Source organism: Somniosus microcephalus, chromosome 31 (assembly GCF_052327205.1).
Source record: "Somniosus microcephalus isolate GS21.2 chromosome 31, FLI_Smic_1.0, whole genome shotgun sequence".
In the NCBI taxonomy this organism is placed as follows: Eukaryota; Metazoa; Chordata; class Chondrichthyes; order Squaliformes; family Somniosidae; genus Somniosus; species Somniosus microcephalus.
In genome coordinates, this window is record NC_141017.1 from 22424149 (window position 1) to 22445127 (window position 20979).

At 47.4% G+C, this 20979-nt stretch overlaps 1 protein-coding gene across 7 annotated transcripts in view; it reads right to left on the reverse strand.

The window, feature by feature from the left end:
- Nucleotides 1-892: 892 nt before the first annotated feature.
- LOC147097633 (uncharacterized) overlaps nt 893-20979 on the reverse strand; it is a 165801-nt gene continuing 145714 nt past the window's right edge. For 3 of the 7 annotated variants that reach the window (XM_085971616.1, XM_085971614.1, XM_085971615.1), the window contains exons 14-18: nt 18840-18935; nt 8126-8299; nt 6581-6785; nt 5344-5514; nt 893-1343 (exon numbers count right to left, since the gene is read on the reverse strand). In XM_085971616.1, coding sequence (XP_085827742.1) covers nt 5370-5514; nt 6581-6785; nt 8126-8299; nt 18840-18935 — 620 coding nt within the window. In that variant the 3' untranslated portion in view covers nt 893-1343; nt 5344-5369. The remainder of the gene's footprint in view (nt 1344-5343; nt 5515-6580; nt 6786-8125; nt 8300-18839; nt 18936-20979) is intronic. The other 4 variants (XM_085971620.1, XM_085971619.1, XM_085971617.1 and 1 more) reach the window with 3 other exon arrangements.

Here is a 20979-nt window from a genome sequence, read left to right on the forward strand (position 1 = left end):
AGAGGCAGGCTCTGAACTTTTTGTGGCTTAATCCATGTAATGAAGAAAAAATCTCAACGGATATTACACATTGCCTTTGGATTCATTTGTATCGACAGGGTTAATGCTCACCTATACATTAATGCTAAAATCGTCATGCCGGCACATAAAGTATCTTTAAATTACCTTTCAGATCATCATTTAATAAAGTTTAACTAAAAATATTACCTACTGCTTATTTGTTAGCTAGCCCATTATAAACAGAGAAGTAACTGTAGGGAGCACAAAATCTTCAAGACAGGATAACCCATCAGTCCACGGGACCCCATGCTGCCTGTAACACAATCCTGCGCCCCCCAAACTGGCACCGCACCCCCCCAATCCTGTACCCCCTAAACTGGCACTGCCTCCCCAATCCTGTACCCCACAAACTGACACTGTCCCCCCCCAAATCCTGCACCCCCCAAACTGGCACCACCTCCCCAATTCTGCGCCCCACAAACTGGCACTGCCCACCCAATCCTGTACCCCACAAACTGGCACCGCCCACCCAATCCTGCCCCCCACAAACTGGCACCGCCTCCCCCCACAATCCCACACACTTGCCACGACTCGCAAACCAATCTCTATACCTACTTGCTACAACCAAGGGGAGGGGAGAAAGGGATAAATGAAGGAACGTGTACTTTCTGAAATAGCACGCATCTGTAAGGGCATTTACCCTGCTCAGACAGAGACCATGCAGTGTGATGTTGCTGCCAGCAGAGGGTGATGTAGCAGCACCGATGGAGCGGTCGGAAACTGTCTTACAGCATCCTGGAACAGGAGGCAAACATTTACCTCAAACAGTGTGCGTACGAGCACAATGAAATTTAAAGCTGTGGGGCTCCAATCTACACAAAATGCAAATCCATTCTTACTGTGGTAATACTTGTATTAAAAAGGATGGGGTTAAAATACAAACACAGCTGAGAATCAAAAATATTTAACAATACATGCGAGAGAAGGTCAGGGTACAGGGAATAATAAGCATTTAAAAAAAGTTACCACTGCATTAGTAAAACAATAATAAGAAACTTGCAGCAAAATACCATACACATCAACCACCACTAGAGGCACCATCCGAATAATCAAGCTCAAAGAAACTGTACAACAATGCTCGGATTCCCAAAAGATTCTTTTAAAATTCCTCTCGGACTCTTGGGGAAAAACAACCAGGAACAATCGCTTTCCGAGTCGGTTGTTAGATGCTTCCTCCAATCTCGTTAAGTCCGAGGCTCGCCAACTCTGTAAGCCAAGACTACGCACACGCTCCAACCCTCAAAACCAGCACTAACAGTCAATGCCAACTACCCTGAAGATTCCTGTGAAGTTTGGAGCAAAAAAAAAAATTTAACGAGTCACCCCTACAAGTGCTTCAGAGACTAACCGCTGAAACTTTAATAGTAACTTTCAAAAGGTTTTTGAATTGGATAAATATTTGAAGGGGCAAAATTTGCAGGGGGATGGGGAAAGAGTAGGGCAGTGGGACAAATTGGACCGCTCTCCCCAAGAGCTGGCATCGGCACAAAGGGCAGAATAGCCTCCTTCTGTGCCGTGAGACACTTTGAAACACCGAGTCACTGTTTAACCGTGGACCTGGTAACTCCTATGTGCTTATTCATATTGAGGAGACAGGTGGGGAAGGGGGTGGGCTGGGAGTTGAGGCTAAACAAAGACAGGTCATACTTCAGGGGCCCCAGGGCTGAAAGTCCCATTGAATGGGAGATCCATCCAGCCACTACATAGCAAGGGGAGGAAAGCTTAAATAAATCCCCTCCAAACTATGCAAGTTCAAGAATAAAGGACACAAGAGGCCTCCAGCATAGCTTAAAATGCCAAATGAACTACGCACTGGGTTGCTGACAATCTGACTAAGGCGGCAAACCCTCCATTGTATTTAACTGGAACCTCGGCAGAACCAGCTTCCACTTCTCTGCCCGGCAAGTCGATTGCGTCGACACGCTGTGAATACTCAATGGGCACTGGCCAAGGAATGGAAGGGAGCCGGTTTCGTAGCAATGCCCCAAGATTTCCAATCCATTACCCGGCACATTTTAATGCCCACCTTTTCGCACTGTTGGACCGCAAATGAGCAGATCTCCTCGGCGTGGCCACGACCACAACAAACGGCTCGACACGCGTGCCAGCATCGGCAGCCACTTGCCGTCACCGTGATCAGAGGGGCCGAGCGAAACCAGCTCCCCCCCAGGTGGATTTCGGTGTCTCCAACAGCACGGGCACCCGGCGGTTTACTGCGTCTTTACCATGGGTGCTGCCCGTGTGAGCTAAAAGGCAGGATACGGCTCTGCAGTTCGCAGAGATTCGCCGTAAGCTGGATTTTTCAAAACCGGGAATGTAACCAGGCTCTGATCCCGCGAAGAGCTGTACCCAACTCCGCAAAGTACACGATCATGCATGGAAAGTGACTGGTTGACAGGCTGGATGTGGAGCGGGGCGTGGGGGGGTGGAGAGGTTGGTGCCTTCCTGTAACTGGCAGCAACTGGAAGCCCAGGGTTGATTCAGACCGGGGTTTCAGGGCTGTCACTAGGAGTTCAGTAAAACTGAATGGTGGGCATGTTTAAATCTTCCATGGGAACTGTGAGAAGCCCCCAGGCTCTACAACGACGGGTTGCGTCTCCGTGTTGCAACTGCCGAGCATTCTGAGAGCGCGCAACACGAGGACGAAGCACCGATGGTGACAGGTCTGGCAGTGATTTCAGGCGATGAATTAAGAGTGTCACACAGTGTTAAAATGCATCAAGTGCGAGTTTTCCTAAAGTGTGTTGACACCACCAGCACACTAAAAAAAAAAGCACAGAATTAAAACTAGCTCTAGCCATTGAACATGGAAAGTGGATTTAAATGGACACAAAAGTCTGAATTCCCACCAGTTCAGCCGAAGAGCTTTTGCAAAGGTCTTGACACACAACAGTCCATCCTCAAAAAAAAACCTCATTCCCGGGATACCCAACAACCAATCTCATAGCACCTTTGGTTATGAAGGTATCTTTCAGTACACTCCAAGTTACAACAATACAGTCACAGGAACAAACAGTTAACAAGATTATTATTTTTTTTTGGTCACAGAGAGTCTGATTGCATTAGATGCACAGACCCACATCACAACAAAGAAAATAGAAAGTGACCACAGACAGCAAATTTTAAATCCGACAGTTTTAATAAAAACAAGCGGCCTTTTGGTGCCCGCTTGCAAACCAAAAGAGGCGGTCCTCAGATGGGGGACAGGACTTTTCTTTTGGTGGGGGTGGGGGGGGGGGGGGGAAGGGAGTAGAGGAAAAAGAATTTTTTTAAAAAATCTGACGAGCGTCTTTCTGGTGAGCAGCCTTGAGAGAACTCCTTCCCCTTCCTCCCCACAGCTACATGACCTGGTTTGCAAAGGAGCAGCGACTGGTGCATTATCGTGGCCGCAGGAAGGACACTTGGAAAGTGTTGCCGTTTACGGAAATGAACGAGTCGCCCTGACGGCCTTCGCTTAGGCAGCGGTGAGAGCGTGGTGCCAGTGAGGGGGGTGGGGGGCCAGCCTGTCGGGGGCTGCACAGCCGGTGTGGGCCACTCAAGCCGAAGCTGCAGCTTCCGCGGCCCGTGCTTCAGCGACAAGACGGCGAGAGGTCCACGGGTGTGAAAGGAAGCACGACTAAAGATCCTACAACCTGCTTTTACACTTTGCTAAAAATCAACCGTCATCCAGCACATACAAGAGGACCGATAGGAAGAAAATAAAAAGCATCTTTACAGTACGACCATCACATACACTTTACATTTTTATGCGCAGATGTACTGCCACTTTGTGACCTAAGCACTTCTATAAAAAAAAAAAACCAAAACAGGTCCTTGGCTAAATATTAAAAGAGCAACTAAACTCTATAAACATCCAACAGGACGGGTTATAAACAGGTTATTAACCAAAATGCAAACTTAGTGGCTGGGAGTCAGAGGAATAAACCTGCCCATTTAGACCCATGACTGTCCCATTCCCGCCCGCCCCCCCCCCCCCCCACTCATTGACAGTTGCGACACAGAAGGACACGGCTCGAATTGCACACGGGCGATAGAATCGTCGGCACACGGCGGGACTGCGGCAGGAGCGTGGCAGCTGCGGTGTTGCCGGTTTAAAAACCCTTCCCGCGGATTCGATCCAGAAAGCAGTGGCTTTCTGCTCGCCCAGGCACCAACAGGACTACCTTCCCACTGAGCTGGGAAGTGCCTAAGATTTAACATGGCCCAAGCTCCCCTCTTGTCGGTGGCGTTAAAATACATGTCTGGTCAGCGCTGTGCTGACGAACCAATCTGAAAGGGAGGGGTGGCGGGGGGGGGGAAAAAAGAGTCCCCTGACCGACACGTTAACCCTTCATGCCTGCTGTGTCTTTCCTGCCTTGGTTTTCTGTGCTTGCAGTGCGCTGCTGCAGTATGTACCTCCGCCCTGCTACTGCAGGCTGGCAAGCATGCCAAGTAACCGCCCCGTCAGCACCCCCAGGGCAAAGGTCGGGTCCTCCAGCGCACATCGTTTAATACTGAACCAGCCTTGCACAGCCGAGTCACTGCTCAGACCACGACCCTGCAAGCTTTCGGTGGCCCGCAGCCCCGTCACGAGACTGGCAAGAGGTACGGCCCCTCAGCTTCACACAACATAGTGTTGTTCATAGCCAAACCTTCTAATCCCAGCTTCTGGGCTTTGCCTTAATGCAATGACCTGGAGCTCAGCAGCAAGTAGTCGTTTTCGGTCACTACTACCCTAGGAAATGATTTACAAGGAGAAACACTTAAAAAATTTACTCGTTACAGCTGGGTTTAAAAAGTGGCACAACTTTAAAAAAAAAAAAAAAAAAATTTTTTTAAATAAAATCCGTCACCAATCCGCCTTTTGTTTCCTCTTCTCTCCCCCAAGGCATGAACTGATGCACTGATCTATTGCCTGGGAGCAGCCAAATGGATCGCAAACAAACCATGCCTTTGCCCCAGGTTACATAACTGCCCAATTACGACGCCGCACACGCACCCCCTCCCCTCCCCTCCCCATGCAGTGCGACTCCCCCTGAAGTGCACTGTGCTATGTAACTGCTTCTAGAGTGTATAAAATTAAATCGGGACCAAGTTGCTCTTTTTAACATTCTAACTGTACGAGGCGAATGCAGAATTACTCTAAGGAAACCCACGTAAGGCAGATACTTCATTACTACACAGAGTGTTTAGACGTTCAAGGCAAAGAAGAATCTTTCCAAACTTCACTAAACTAGGAGAACATAAAATCGAGTGCGTCTTGGAGAGAGACTGCGACGGACGCTCTGCCCCCAATGTACCCACGTTTCCACACGGGCAGCGGATTCAGCCTATTTCACCGGCTCGGCAGATACGGAGATCTCTTCGCGGGCAGCCTCCGCCTTTGGGAAGTTCATGTCCAGGATGTGTCGCTGCAGGTGCCTCACCCATTCTTCCTGAATCGAGACGGGACCGTGGAACTCCACATCACAAAATCTGCCCAGGAAGGAAAGGAAGGAAGCATCAGGAGCAGCTCAACCAATTAACTCAATTCTTTGTTTGAAAAAAAAAGTCACCTTCCCCAGTTTTCTCCCGCCCCGCCACCCCGTTACCTCATTCAAGAATATAAGGGGCACATCACCGGTGTGTTGGGTTTAGGCAGAACAGGTGGTGGAAAGCCAAGCAAGGTAGTGAAGCTTCAATAAGGGGGTCGGTGTCGCCACCCACGAGCCCAAGTTTCACTCAAAGCGAGGATGTGCGTGCAACCCTCCATTAGAAGGCTGGGGCTTGTCCGCGAGCGCACGGACATTCTGGAGCCGAATGCGGAGAGGGGGGGGGGCTGCGATTGCTGATCGGCCGGGAGAGTCAGAGGGGCCAGGAAGGAGTTGAACGGAGGGGCTGAGGTAGCACAGACCCCAACAAGTCAAGCACAAGCCCCTTTTTTTAATCCCTGCTACCACCCGCCACCCAGTTATTTATTACCTGCAGAAAAGTGAGCACGTGTGGGCGATAGGCTCAGACGAGCTCAGCTGTGATGCCCCTCCAGAGTTGAATAGTCTGCCATGTAGACTCAATTGTGAAAAATGAGCACTTGGATAAGGTGCAGGAGTACCATCGGCACTGATTGAACTACAATCCCTACCAAGTTCAATTGCTTCCCCCCACCCCAATCACCATGCTCAACATCCATCCACAGTGCAGCGACTCACCAAGGTTATTCCGACATTACTCCTCTCCCTGCGACCTCTGCCGCCGAGAAGGACAAGAGCAGCAATGCGGTGAGAACAGCATCTGCAGGTTCCTCTCCGAGTCGCACACCATCCTGACACGGACACGTACCCCTTGCTCCTTAATGGTCACTGGGTCAGTACCCAATACCATTATGGGAGCACCATCCCCACAGGGACTGCAGTGGTTCAAGGAGAAAGCCCAGCACCACCATGGCAGGGGATTGGGGATGGGCAATAAATGCAGCCGTGTCCAACACCTCAGGAACAAATTGATTAAAATTCAGATTTCCTCCACGGGTCACTGTATTCCGTCACGAGACCGCGGCACTTACCTGCATTTCAGAGTGTAGATGTTTCCTATGAACTTCACCAGCGAGAGGGGTTCAGGCTTCGGCACGGGAAAGATCACGGGTCTCACTCGCAGCGGTCTTGCTTCCTCCGATTTTGGCCTGAACGTCTTTGGCTCCTTCCCTTCCTCGCGTTTCGGCGACAGGTTCTCTGAACATACCACTGGCTTTTGCTGCTTACGCTCAAAGTCTGAACACGAAAGAGAAGCCGTTAGCTCGTAGTCCCGTTCGACGGGCAAGAGTCAGATCCGTTTCAACCGTATAAACCCCCGGGAAGACGTTTGGGAAAAGTAACTTCGGATCTAGTCACATTTTTACTGAAAACCTGCTAGTACAGTTAAACCCTCCAAAGATCACATTGCTCGTTAAAAACTCCTATTTTACTTTAATGGCAAAGCACTGCTCAAGATCGCATAGAAATATATTGCCTGAACGTAGTGGCACTTGGAATAAGTCACGTCCTGGCCTAATCAAGGAACTGCTCATTGCTAAACATCTGATCCAACATCCGTGGGGCAAATGAAAGCACACAAAACAGTGGGCACTTTTGTTCCAAGTGGATATGTTTTCAACAGAAAGTGGTGTTCCGACCACACGTGAACGTAAACTTATATTCCAATCGATCTGTGCCGGAACATTATCAGGTTACTGCACTTCGAGAGTTTTTAAAGATATGCTGAATGGCTGCTTCCATTACCAAATTTTGGGAGAAAACAAGCCTGATTTTTGGAACAGTGGCCCCAGTCAGGGCACAATAATCCTTCTGGTCCATGCATGCGGCCATTTAGAGGGTTTAACTGCACTTACCGGACAGGAAGGAGGACTATTCCACTTGGCCATGAATCGAGTGGGTGTAAAAGAAATGTCATTTATCAGTTATAATCCCACAACGTGTATTTTCACATTGAGCGCCACACGTATTTTGTTTATTACTCTGTTACGCTCTAAACAGGGAAGAGAATCAGTGCAATTCATTTCCTCTACTTCTTTCCCAACTGTTAACCAGCCTTTCACTGAATTGGTTGAACTGAAAGTTATGCTTGCGAGGTGAATATTATGCAGGTTTTTTCTAAAGTCGCCAAACCGCATGCAAACGGGGCTTGATCACAGCTTACACTGGTATAGGCTTACTTACACATTAACAAGGAATTATATACCCTGGCGTGGTTTCTAGACAGGGGAAAGAGTGCGAGAACAAAAAGGCACAATAAATACAATCCACTCACGTGCAAATTAAAACAAAGATTTATATATATATATATAAGCAAGCAAAAGCTGCAACTAGTCCCTGAACTTCTAGGGTTAGGCTTTGCGTCCTCAAGCACGTCACAACATGGACGCTCAACTTCATTCGGGGGGAGGATTAACTTTGTGTCTGGATCACAGCATGTATAATCACACACAGTTTCCTTTACAGTGCATTTCAATTTAACAAGCTTTCTCTTCAGCACCGTCAAACTTTACATTCAGGTTTTTTTCCCCCTGTTTTTTTTTTTTCTGGTTACGTTATACAAAGCCAAAGGGTCTCACATGTGTCGGTGAGTGCAGGTTCAGCCTTTTCGTGGAGCTCCTCAAACGGAGACAGACTCGGTAACTTCCTTTTCAGTCCAGATTTCAGATGGCCACGCATGTGGTTGGAGAGGCCTACACCCGTGGTTAGTGTCACTCCACAATACTCACAGGTTCCTAACTTGACTGGGTGCTCTGTTGTCCAAAATGAAATTAAGATTCAGTTACCACCCTGCCTTTCCACAGTTCGATTCCTAACTTTCAATTGAGGTTCTGGCAGGTCTCAACCTAGTTCCCAGTGGACGCGAGTCCACAAGCACAAATAGAGGCCCTCAAATTTAGGACTGACTTGCCTGCAAGCTTCTTTAGAGGGCACTGCGGGGAAAGTGGAAATAGAAATGTCACCGTGTACCATTAGGGGCTGCTCTTGGAGGTCAAGGATTGGTAGAGATGGTCGGCAGCAGGAGGATGGGGGAGAGAGCTAGGGTAATGCCCTGTCTGACTAGGGAATTCTCAAATTGACTGCAAAGCAGAAAGATGCTCCACTTTCAAATCACTTAATCTCTCTCACAAACACACACAGTCACTCCTCAGCCACGCATCAAGCCAGGTATTTGGAGGAAGGGGATAAAGTTGCAAAGTAAAGGAAGCCCCAGAGTCCACTCTCGGTGATTAATCCTACGACCGGCAATTAACACTGTACAATTATTTCCTTGCAATCTGTCAACGTTCTTCAATGAATTTCCTTTCAAGATGCTGTGCTGGGTAAAATCCGGACACAAACTTTCTTTCGTTTTAAATTAGAATTTCATGCATTTTGATTGAGTCCTCGTGTTGCTGTTTGAGACACTAACAGATTCCTGTGAGCAACGCACACTCAAACCAATGGAAATGCTGGATCCTCGAAGAAACGGTGTGCGGTTGAAAGACATGAACGTGACAGGTGAAAGGAGCACAGAGCTCATTAACCGACACCACTACTGCGACCGCGCTGGAGAGGCACGGACATTAATTTACACCTGCAGTACAGCAAACAAACCAGTTCCACATCAACTATTACAACACAGCTCCTGCCCCGGAATAGCCCATCAGTGTAGCCCCTCCCCGAGAATTGTCCATCAGTGTAGCCCCTCCCCTAGAATTGTCCATCAGTGTAGCCCCTCCCCTAGAATTGTCCATCAGTGTAGCCCCTCCCCGAGAATTGTCCATCAGTGTAGCCCCTCCCCGAGAATTGTCCATCAGTGTAGCCCCTCCCCTAGAATTGTCCATCAGTGTAGCCCCTCCCCGAGAATTGTCCATCAGTGTAGCCCCTCCCCTAGAATTGTCCATCAGTGTAGCCCCTCCCTGAGAATTGTCCATTAGTGTAGCCCCTCCCCTAGAATTGTCCATCAGTGTAGCCCCTCCCCTAGAATTGTCCATCAGTGTAGCCCCTCCCTGAGAATTGTCCATTAGTGTAGCCCCTCCCCTAGAATAGCCCATCAGTGTAGCCCCTCCCCGAGAATTGTCCATCAGTGTAGCCCCTCCCCTAGAATTGTCCATCAGTGTAGCCCCTCCCTGAGAATTGTCCATCAGTGTAGCCCCTCCCCTAGAATGGCCCATTAGTGTAGCCCCCCCCCCTAGAATTGTCCATCAGTGTAGCCCCTCCCCTAGAATTGTCCAGTGTAGCCCCTCCCCTAGAATTGACCATCAGTGTAGCCCCTCCCCTAGAATTGTCCAGTGTAGCCCCTCCCTGAGAATTACTCATTAGTGTAGCCCCTCCCCTAGAATTGCTCAGTGTAGCCCCTCCCCTAGAATGTCTCAGTGTAGCCCCTCCCCTAGAATTGTCCAGTGTAGCCCCTCCCTGAGAATTGACCATCAGTGTAGCCCCTCCCCTAGAATTGTCCAGTGTAGCCCCTCCCTGAGAATTACTCATTAGTGTAGCCCCTCCCCTAGAATTGCTCAGTGTAGCCCCTCCCCTAGAATTTCTCAGTGTAGCCCCTCCCCTAGAATTGTCCATCAGTGTAGCCCCTCCCCGAGAATTGCTCATTAGTGTAGCCCCTCCCCTAGAATTGCCCATTAGTGTAGCCCCTCCCCTAGCATTGTCCATTAGTGTAGCCCCTCCCCTAGCATTGTCCATTAGTGTAGCCCCCCCACTAGAATTGCCCAGTGTAGCCCCTCCCCAAGAATTGTCCATTAGTGTAGCCCCGCCCCTAGAATTGCCCATTAGTGTAGCCCCGCCCCTAGAATTGCCCATTAGTGTAGCCCCTCCCCTAGCATTGTCCATTAGTGTAGCCCCCACCACTAGAATTGCCCAGTGTAGCCCCTCCCCTAGAATTGCCCATTAGTGTAGCCCCTCCCCTTGAATTGTCCAGTGTAGCCCCTCCCCTAGAATTGCTCATTAGTGTAGCCCCTCCCCTAGAATTGCTCATTAGTGTAGCTCCTCCCCTAGAATTGTCCATCAGTGTAGCCCCTCCCCTAGAATTGTCCACCAGTGTAGCCCCTCCCCTAGAATTGTCCATCAGTGTAGCCCCTCCCCTAGAATTGCTCATTAGTGTAGCTCCTCCCCTAGAATTGCTCATTAGTGTAGCTCCTGTTCCTGAACCATCCACTGGTGCAATCTGGAAAGTGTTCAGATCCCCACACCCGATGTCTTTGTTCCTGACCTGCCTGTGCCTCAAACCCCCAACCAGCACATACTGCATCTGTGTAACAACCAGCAAGTGCACTGAGATTGTGGCTTAGAGTCCTAAACATCAGGGTACAGCACAAGATAAAAGTCATTGTAAAAGCAGCGTCAAGGAGAGTGAAAGTAAGCCAGTGTGAAACTTGAGCCATGAACAAGTGGAGTTTCTTTCCACCCCCCCCCACCCCCACCCCAAATATGGAGCTACCTTCTGGGCTGTTATTGGTGACAGTTTATCAATAGATAAAGTAAACTGATAGCATACCCCCTAGTGGGCCAACATGCTGTGCCATAGATGGCAGGATATGGATTAGCACCCAATATTTCTCATCGACAGGTTATGGAGAACACGTCGTCGTGAAGGAGCAGCCAGGTCACGAGCTTGAGAGACATGCTCTCAGCCCCAGAGATCATCATGGCTACCCAGAAATGGTGGCATATCGTAACTAAAAATACCGAGGGGCATTTGGAGTGTATTAAATGAGCTCCCTCCCCTCCACTCATTACCCAGTCCGAGGAGAAGGAACTGCTGGTGCCAGTTCTCTTCAGCCAGCCTCTATAGGAGTGGGAGAACCACTTAATTCACACAACTGAAAATTCAACTCAACCCACTGGTGCAAGCTGCACCACATAGTCCGGGACATGAGTTATAATTCCATTTGTTGTAAATGACCAGTCTTGGCTCTTTCTGTGCTATACAGAAGACACGCGCTTACTGCGGTGATAGTGGAGGGAGGGAAAGTGTCAAAACAGCAAGAGGAAACGTCACTCTGCCACCCTCTCACTTCTTATCATGGTTATCAAGATAGGCTAAAAGAGTTGGGACTTTGTACCTTAGAGAAGCGTAGACTTAGGGGAGATCTGATTGAGGTTTATAAGATAACGAAGGGAATAGATTGTGTTCCAGCTGGCAGTTTATTTCAATTAAACAGGTTCGGCCGGACCAGGGGTCACAAATTTAAGTTGTATAAGGTCAGATCTAGGTTAGATGTCAGGAGGTGGTTCTTTTCCCAGAGTATAGTGGACGTCTGGGAGAGGCTGCCGACTCGTGTGGTGGGCGCGGAACGCTGATTTCCTTCATTCGAGAGCTGGATTTGTTTCTGGCTGGGGCGGAGATCACCTCTTACAGAAGGTGGGTACTGCAGGAAATTCAGGGCCAGAGAGATCTCCTGGACTAGTTTCCATCGCCTAGATGGGGCGGAGGGGAATTTCCCAGATTTTGTTTTTTTCGCCTCTCCCAGAAGATTCACATGGTTTTGGGTGGGGTGGAGTGTATATATTTGTGATACACAAGGTACCGCAATTGTGTGGGGCAGGCTGAATGGACCAGAGGGTCTTTACCTGCCAGTTATTGTTTGCATGTCCTCATCAGATCAATTGCAGGGACGGGAAAGCCCAGGAGCAGGATTCTCAACCTTCCCGGCCAGGTTTGGTGCAGGGAGGGCAAAGAAACCTTAAACAAACTGACGTAAGAAAACTACTAGGCACTTGGTCTAAGCGTTAAAGCTTTAATCAACTGTTTTACAACATGGAGGTCTAGTTGTGTCCTTCACTAGTTCCTGTCAAGAATGTCCTGCGCAAGCTGGGCCCGAGTATTTATACTCTCCCTGGGCAGCGCCACCTGCAGGCCGCTCAGTATCATTTCATAAGTCTTTCTTTTATGAATGACTGATTCATGTCACAAACCACATGACTGAAATAAGAGTGCACAGAGGTGCTCACATGCACGCTATTGGTCAGCATGGCGGCTTATCCGACAGCTGTGAGAAGCACTCGAAGGTACTGGACCAGTGAATAGTGGCAAAAGCAGAATAGGAGGAAAGTCTTAAAATGGAGCAAGCAAAATAAGAGATTAGTGTCCAAAAGCAAAGAGAAGGATGGCCAAAGGGCTGGTACAGAAAGTAACCATTGCACAACTGCCTCATCAAAGCAACTAATCCTGATTGGGGCAATAGCACTCTAAGCCCGTGCAGCGGGAACCAGGAGTAACCATTTCCCAAATAGAACGGGACCTTGGGGAAAAGCATTAAACTGAATAGGAAAGTCTCAACTAATATTTGCCCCACTAATCAAGTTAATTTGAGCCAATTTACAAAGCCACTGGAGACAGCAAAAAAATGCTAAATGTCTGTGTTCCTTAGAAAAATAATAGCAGGAGTAGGCCCTTCGAGCCTGCTCCGCCATTCAATATGATCCTGGCTGATCCTCTATCTCAATACCATATTCCCGCTCTCTCCCCTTACCCCTTTGATGCCTTTTGTGTCTAGAAATCTATCTATCTCCTTCTTAAATATATTCAGTGACTTGGCCTCCACAGCCTTCTGTGGTAGAGAATTCCACAGGTTCACCACCCTCTGAGTGAAGAAATTTCTCATCTCATCTCAGTCCTAAATGTCCTACCCCGTATCCTGAGACTGTGACCCCTCGTTCTAGACCCCCCCCCAGCCAGGGGAAACATCCTCCCTGCATCCAGTCTGTCTAGCCCTGTCAGAATTTTATGTTTCAATGAGATCCCCGCTCATTCTTCTAAACTCTAGTGAATACAGGCCTCGTTGACCCAATCGCTCCTCATACGACAGTCCTGCCATCCCAGGAATCAGTCTGGTGAACCTTCGCTGCACTCCCTCTATGGCAAGTATATCCTTTCTTAGGTAAGGAGACCAAAACTGCACACAGTACTCCAGGTGTGGTCTCACCAAGGTCCTGTATAACTGTAGCAAGACATCCTTGCTCCTGTACTCAAATCCTCTTGCAATGAAGGCCAACATACCATTTGCTTTCCTAACTGCTTGCTGCACCTGAATGTTTGCTTTCAGTGACTGGTGTACAAGGACACCCAGGTCCCTTTGTACATCAACATTTCCCAATCTATCACCATTTAAATAATACTCTGCCTTTCTGTTTTTCCTACCGAAGTGGATAACTTCACATTTATCCACGTTATACTGTATCTGCCATGTATTTGCCCACTCACTCAACTTGTCTAAATCACCTTGAAGCCTCTTTGCATCAACAAATCTTTAACAAATGTTACAGGCAGTCTAGAAGTTGCAGTATCTAGGCTGTGATCTACCTTGAGTAGAGAAGCAAACGCCTCTGTTGTATTGTATCACGAATCTTCCTGTTAACTGGGAACAACGACAGCACTGTTTGAGCTTATACCAGTCAGGATACCAGCTCTCCTATCCCACTAAAGGCTGCTGCTAACCTCTTGGTAATAGGCTGCATGCAAGGACCCCCCAAGGGCATGGCCTTGGGAGACATCTGTATTGATGCAGCTATCATATACGTACTCATTTTATATCAATATAAAAGATTATTGCAATTTAATCAGATCCAACCAATTACTAATTTTGCATATTTAATTTCATGCTTGGGACTAAGATCTATTAAAAAGGTCTATTAAAGGAAACAAATTCAGTATTCAGATGAATGTTTATTGTGCCATTAAGGCAAAAGATATCAGGGCCAGGGATAAGTCGTCCCTATCTTTTGAATGCAATTTATCCTCCATGTACACTCGGAACTGACAAAGCATAACAACAACAACAACTTGCATTTGTATAGCACCTTTTACTTAGTAAAACGTCCCAAGGCGCTTCACAGGAACATTATCAGACAAGATTTGACACCGAGCTACACAAGATACTAGGACAGATGACCAAAAGCTTGGTCAAAGAAGTGGGTTTTAAGGAGCGTCTTGAAAAAGGAGGAGAGAGGCGGAGAGGTTGAGGGAGGGAATTCCAGAGCTTAGGGCCCGGGCAGCTGAAGGCACGGCCGCCAATGGTGGATGCGTAATGGGGCAGAATTAGAGGAGTGCAGATATCTCGGGGAGCTGTTGGGCTAGAGGAGATTTACAGAGATAGGGAGGGGCGAGGCCATTGAGGGTTTTGAAAACCAGGCTGAGAATTTTAAAACTGAGCTGTTGCCAGACCGGGAACCAATGTAGGTCAGCGAGCACAAGGGTGACGGGTGAATCGGACTTGGTGCGAGTGCGATATGGAGAGCAGAGTTTTGGATGAGCTCAAGGTTATGGAGGGTGGAAGATGAGAGGCCGGCCAGCAGAACGTTGGAATAGTCAAGTCTAGAGGTAACAAAGGCATAGATGAGGGTTTCAGCAGAGGATGAGGCAAGGGCGGAGACGGGCGATGTTACGGAGGTGGAAGTAGGCAGTCTTGGTGATGGAGAGGATATGTAGTCAGAAGCACATCTCTGGGTCAAATACGACACCAAGGTTGCGAACTGTCTGGTTCAGTTGACAGGGAGGGGGATGGAATCAGTGGCTAGGGGACAGAGTTTGTGGCGGGACCGAAGACAATAGCTTCCAACCAATGGCAAACCATCCAACTGGGGTGAAACTACTGAGCAACTCACTTCCTACACGGCAAAGGCCACACAATCTTCCTCTACTACACAAAACTGCACTTGCAAACCAGTCTCCCCACCAAATGTTTCTCTCTCCTGCTGGGGCATGGCTCCACAAGGGTTGTCAGCCCGCCACTGCCTTGACCAAAAGACTATTCTTCATGTATGAGCCTATTCAACTACAGGGGCATCACAACTGACCCAGTTCTGTTCTCAGCCAACAATTCACATATGCCTGTTTTCCAACGGCGGAGGGGGGTCACTGTGCAATAAAGAGAGGAAACCGTGGTGGATTTATTTTCCTAATCCCTTGTCGAGGATGGCTGAAGCTAACTAGTACCACAATTGCTAGGATCAGCTGACTAAGCAGACACTCTGGATCAAACTGGAGACATTCTGGTCTGTACGGTGTAGTATCACATTAACCCATCAGGTAGCAGTCCCCATTCTGTTACACAATGAGGAAGACCATACTGGAGAGAGGCTATTTTACTCTCTTGCCCTTTTTGTTCATCATCCACGTACAGCAAATATACAAAAGTGTTATCAGGAAACAAAGTGGATTAACTCTGATTTGGCCTGACGGTCTGCCTTAAGGATGAAGAATGGAAGAATCGAAGTCTCTCCTTTTGAAAACAAATCCAGAATAGACCGGCTCCACGGGCATACCTTCTGAATGCGATTCAACACAGCTAGAATTCAATGAGCTTCCATTTGTCGTTGATCCTTCAGCTCATTAAGGGATGCAAATGATGACAATACTCTGCAAAGTGACACTCTCCAAACAAGATGGTGTCTAGATTTATGCAATTCTCAATTGTTGTTGCAATCCATCAGAACTCTCAAGAACATTATGCAGTGAAATCGGCACTCAATTCCTGCATCAGAAACAATTACAGCACAACCCTCATAGGAAAGGCGAAATTCCAAGATAAAATTCGATGAGTGCCAAATAGAAACAGGATGAATCTGCCATGAGATCTTGGAAACACTCGACTTGATGTACCTAAACTAAATCGCGGGTGTGACCGCCTTAAGTGCAAGAAATTTAAGGCCATAAATTGAAACAGGCCCAGGTAGGATGATGGAGAAGGTGCTGAAGGCCCACAGCAATGTTGAGAGTCAGACAAAGGGCTTGACTTTCCCGATTCCTTTCATGAACTTGATACCAGAAGATGCTCATCTTGAAGGTTTGAGGCTTTAGTTCACCTGCTGGAGACACTCCTAGAGAGATGGCTATTTTCACCTTTAATCCAGTACAGAGTCATAGTACTGCCCAGTGTTTCTTGAAACAGTTCAGTCCTGCAATGGAGTACAATGCCTTACTCGAAACAAATCTCATTTGCAGCGTCGGTGCTCATCTTCTGATAGATTGGAGGACGCCATTCTTCAAGGAAATAAATCTTCCACAACAGGAGGAGAGATATTTGAAGCCTGGTGCAGGCCATGCAACGGAGCACTTTATTGCTCCAATCAAGAGACCACAAGCAGAACAAAGAACTTCCAGCGAGTCAGGACGAATGAGGACTCCCTGAAGCTCCGCAAGTTGGAATTAGCCTGTTCTGGAGCTCAAAGTTTGCTTTTCGACTGTTTTTTTTGGGCAGAGCAGCCACTGCTAGCAAGACTTTTAAGCAGTGCGGGATGGAATGAGGCAGAGAGGGGAGCGCCCGACGCTCACTAGTTGAGTAAAAGCACACACATTCTGGAGTGCATTTCACTGCTGCAGGGGGATGGCTGCATTGCACAACCTCCCTTAATATCTTGGCTCAGGTTTTTCAATAAAGCAAACGTCATTACTTTCTCTTAACCCAAGTGAATGAAATATTCTCGTTCGATTCCCCTTTGAAAGATTTCTAAAATGTTCCATACTCTCTTATAAAAATGTATCTAGGAATATTACATGGTGGGGGCTTTCCCCCTTTTTTTGAAGGTGGGGGTCCTTTGTGGGCAGCAGGTCACTTTCTGGGATGCATTCTTGGAGTTTCCCGTTAAACCTTCTTTTGGCGCTAGACTGGTTAATGATGAAAAAGGCAGGTTACTCAAGGGCACTGTTAAGAGAGACTGCTGGAAAAGGCACATGATCCATATACAATATAAAAGCACCTTAAAAAGGGTCACCAATACTGCAACGTTCCTTTACTTTCCCTCGGTCTTCCCACCCAACTTTCCCGGCTATTGATAAACTTGGGACTATATTGTGCACATGAAGTGCACGATACTGTAAAACAAAAATTGGATTTTCACAAGGTTTATTTTAGCACAGTTAATGTCAGCCCATTTGCCGTGGGAAAAAAGCCCAAATATTTGTCCCATCAATAATCTTAGCACTTGTTAAAGATGAAAACTAAAAGCAGGAATTTGTCCCGAGCTCTCAAACAAAAATAATTTAGCCCTGCATAAATTTCCCAATTTATAATAATAAGGTAATTCAGGATCACCATTTCGCTAAATATATCTGATAACTTCAGCCTTTGATTAAAAAGCTGAGCATATTAAGGGGTACGGAGATAGTGCGGGAAGGTGGAGTTGAGGTAGAAGACCAGCCATGATCTTGTTGAATGGTGGAGCAGGCTGGAAGGGCCGAATGGCCGACTCCTCTCTCTCATGTCCTGATGACTGGCTAATCAGTCCAAGAAAGTTTTGGCGACTGCTGCTGAACATCAGTTAACCCACTCAACGTGGCAGCTTCCCCTCTCCTTATTATACTAACAAGTCGCTCCAGACACAATCCAAGCTTAGAGTGACAAAACCTGCACTTCCTCTGCCGGGCGCTTTAGTCGACTGGCCTGTAGCACCAAAATTTCACACGCCCACCGAAACCCTGGTAACAACACTGCACAAGGCGAGACACCGGGGATATTATTAACGCAGAGACTCGGGGAGTATCTCCGAGAGCATTAACCTCTCGTATAAGATTTTCCTGTGGTTCCCAGAGACTGTTTTTACATGAAAACAGAAAACCCTGGACCCACCCACACAGAAAGTCAATGTCTGGAAGGAAAAGGCAATGTTTCGGGGTGGGTGGGACCTTTCATCGAGCCCCAACCAAGACCATAACCTCTTTCAGACATTGACTGACCTGCTGTTTCCCCAGTATTTTCTGTGTTTATATTAGTCGCTGATTTAAAAAAAATTTTTTTCTAACCTTTACTTTTTTTTTGCCTATAAAAAGTCGAATTAGATGGTGCCTGTAGCTTGGAGTATAGATCACAGCAGAGTCCAAAGCTCCAAAAAATAAGCTGCCACACTAATAATTTGTTACGGGGTTTCATTTCCCAGTGAACTGTATCTGCACTCCACTTAAAGCATTACAAGGAAAAGATCATACACACTTACACTGCAAAAGCATTAGCTATATATTAATTCAATTTAGGAGGCAGACTAGAGTAATCCAGGGCATTTCAAACAGTGAATTATTGCACCATGCCCCCCCCGCACTCTCCCCCATCCCCAGGGGTCCCTGGAGAGGCTGCAGGGGGACCACACAATAGGCATCATACTCTACTTATATTCTATCGTAGCCTAGCTGTGATACCACCGTGGCAGGATGACCCCATTTCTGTCCACAGAATCACAAAGTGTACAAGTCTCCTCGGGACTACAGAGCTAGCACAGAACAATTCGTTTCATAGAACTCCGCACAGTAAGGGCTTCCATCTCGCTGAGGACCCATTTGCTAAAGGCAATGAGTAGCTGAGATATACAAACCAGGAAGGAGCCAGGTTCGATTCCCAGGTCTGTGAATCGGGTTAGCTGAAATCAATCGGGGAGGAAGTAAGGAGACTCCAATTGGCAGCAGTACCCCTGAGTTTTGAGAGATGGGGGGAAAGGGGACAAAAAACAAAGGATAAGCTTCCTGCTCCTGTTTACTATCTAGCAACCCCTAATAAAAGTGTGCGCGCACGCGTTGGATGGGAACAGGATTGGGCACAGCTGTAATGCCGTTTTCCCCCCCCCCATCCCGGTGGGGGGGGGGGGGGGAATGAATAACCCGATGACGCTCACCATCTAGGGTCGCACATGAAGAATGACCACTTGGGGCAAAGTACCCGAGAGCTACCTTTCGTCAGAACTGGAAAAGGTTAGAGATGTAACAGGTCTTAAGCAGGTGCCGCTCCAATTCTGAGGAATGGTCACCAACCCGAAACGTTAACTCTGTTTTCCTCTCCACAGGTGCGGTTTCTATTTCAGATTTCCAGCATCCGCAATATTTTGCTTTTGTACCAGGAAATTATAGAATGGTTCGTCTATCATCTGTTGTGGGGAAGTTATTGGAATCTACAATTAAAGACGGAGTGGCTGAGCACTTGGAGAAATTTGAGATGATTCGAGAGAACTAACATGGATTTGTAAACGGCAGGTCATGTCTAACGAACCAAACTGAATTTTTTTTGAGGACGTAACTGACGTAGTAGACACGGGAATGTCTATGGATGTACAGGGAACTCTCTGGTATCCGGCACCGACGGGAACCGGCGTGTTGCCGGTTGATTAAAAATTCCAGATGACGGAGAGGGTTATCTACCGAGGCTATTTTTAACAAAGAGTCCGACTCCTGTTATTGAGGTGTTCGGACTTCTGACAGCGCCAAGAAGCCGAGTAGTGGCAGTTTGGAGAACTACCCCCACTGACGAACTTGGCCACCGCGGGAGACTCGGACTTGCGGACTCGGCAACATTGCCGGTTATTGAGGTGTTTTCGGAGTATGAATTTTGCCGGCTAATAAAGAATTCCGGATATTTAGGTGCCGTTTAAACGAGAGTTTCCTGTAGGTTTTATGGACTTCCAGAAGGCATTCGATAAGGTTCCACATAAGAGACTGTTAGCTAAAATGAAAGCTCATGGAATTGGAGGCAAATTATTGACCTGGTTAGGAGATTGATTCGGCGGTAGAAGACAGAGAGTAGGGATAATGGGTATGTACTTGAACTGGAAGGAAGTGGCAGGTGGTGTCCCACAAGGATCTGTGCTGGGGCCTCAACTATTCACTATATTTATGAATGACTTAGATAACGTAAGAGAAAGCCATACATCCAAGTTTGCCAATGACACGAAGATTGGTGGCATGGTAAGTAGTGTAGACGGGAACATAAAATTACACGGGGACACTGACAGATTAAGTGAGTGGGCAAAAACTGTGGCAAATGGATTTCAACACAGGTAAGTGTGAGATCATCCATTATGAACCAAAAAAGGATAGATCCGAGCATTTTTTAAATGGTGAAAAGCTAGGCACAGTGGAAATCCAAAGGGATTTAGGGGTCCATGCACACACATCACTAAAATGCAGTGGGGTCAGGTACAAAAAATAATCAAAAAGGCTAATGGCATGTTAGCCTTTATATCTAGAGGGCTAGAATATAAAAGGGGAGGACGTTTTGCTGCAGCTACACAATGCCCTGTTCTAGAGTACTGTGTACAGTTCTGGGCACCGCACCTAAGAAAGGATATCTTGGCCTTGGAAGGAGTGCAGTGCAGATTCACCAGAGTGTTACCAAGGCTCCAAGCGTTAAATTATGGAGGAGAGATTACATAAACTAGGCTTGGATTCCCTGTAATATACAGGAAACTCTTCGGTATTCGGCACCGACGTGTTGCCGGTTGATCAAAAATTCCGGATGACGGAGAGGGTTATCTACCGAGGCTATTTTTAACAAAGTAAAATTTTAAAAAATCAAGAAATGTGCAGTGTACAGTAATTGGGTAGTCACCTACAGAATGTTGTCTTAAATGGATGGTGGAAGATGCTTGATTAAGTACAGGACTGCCAGTTGAGGGTAATGCAATGCAATGACTACCAGCAGCGTGGGAGAGACACAGTACCCCTGTAAAATGGTGGATCAGAAGA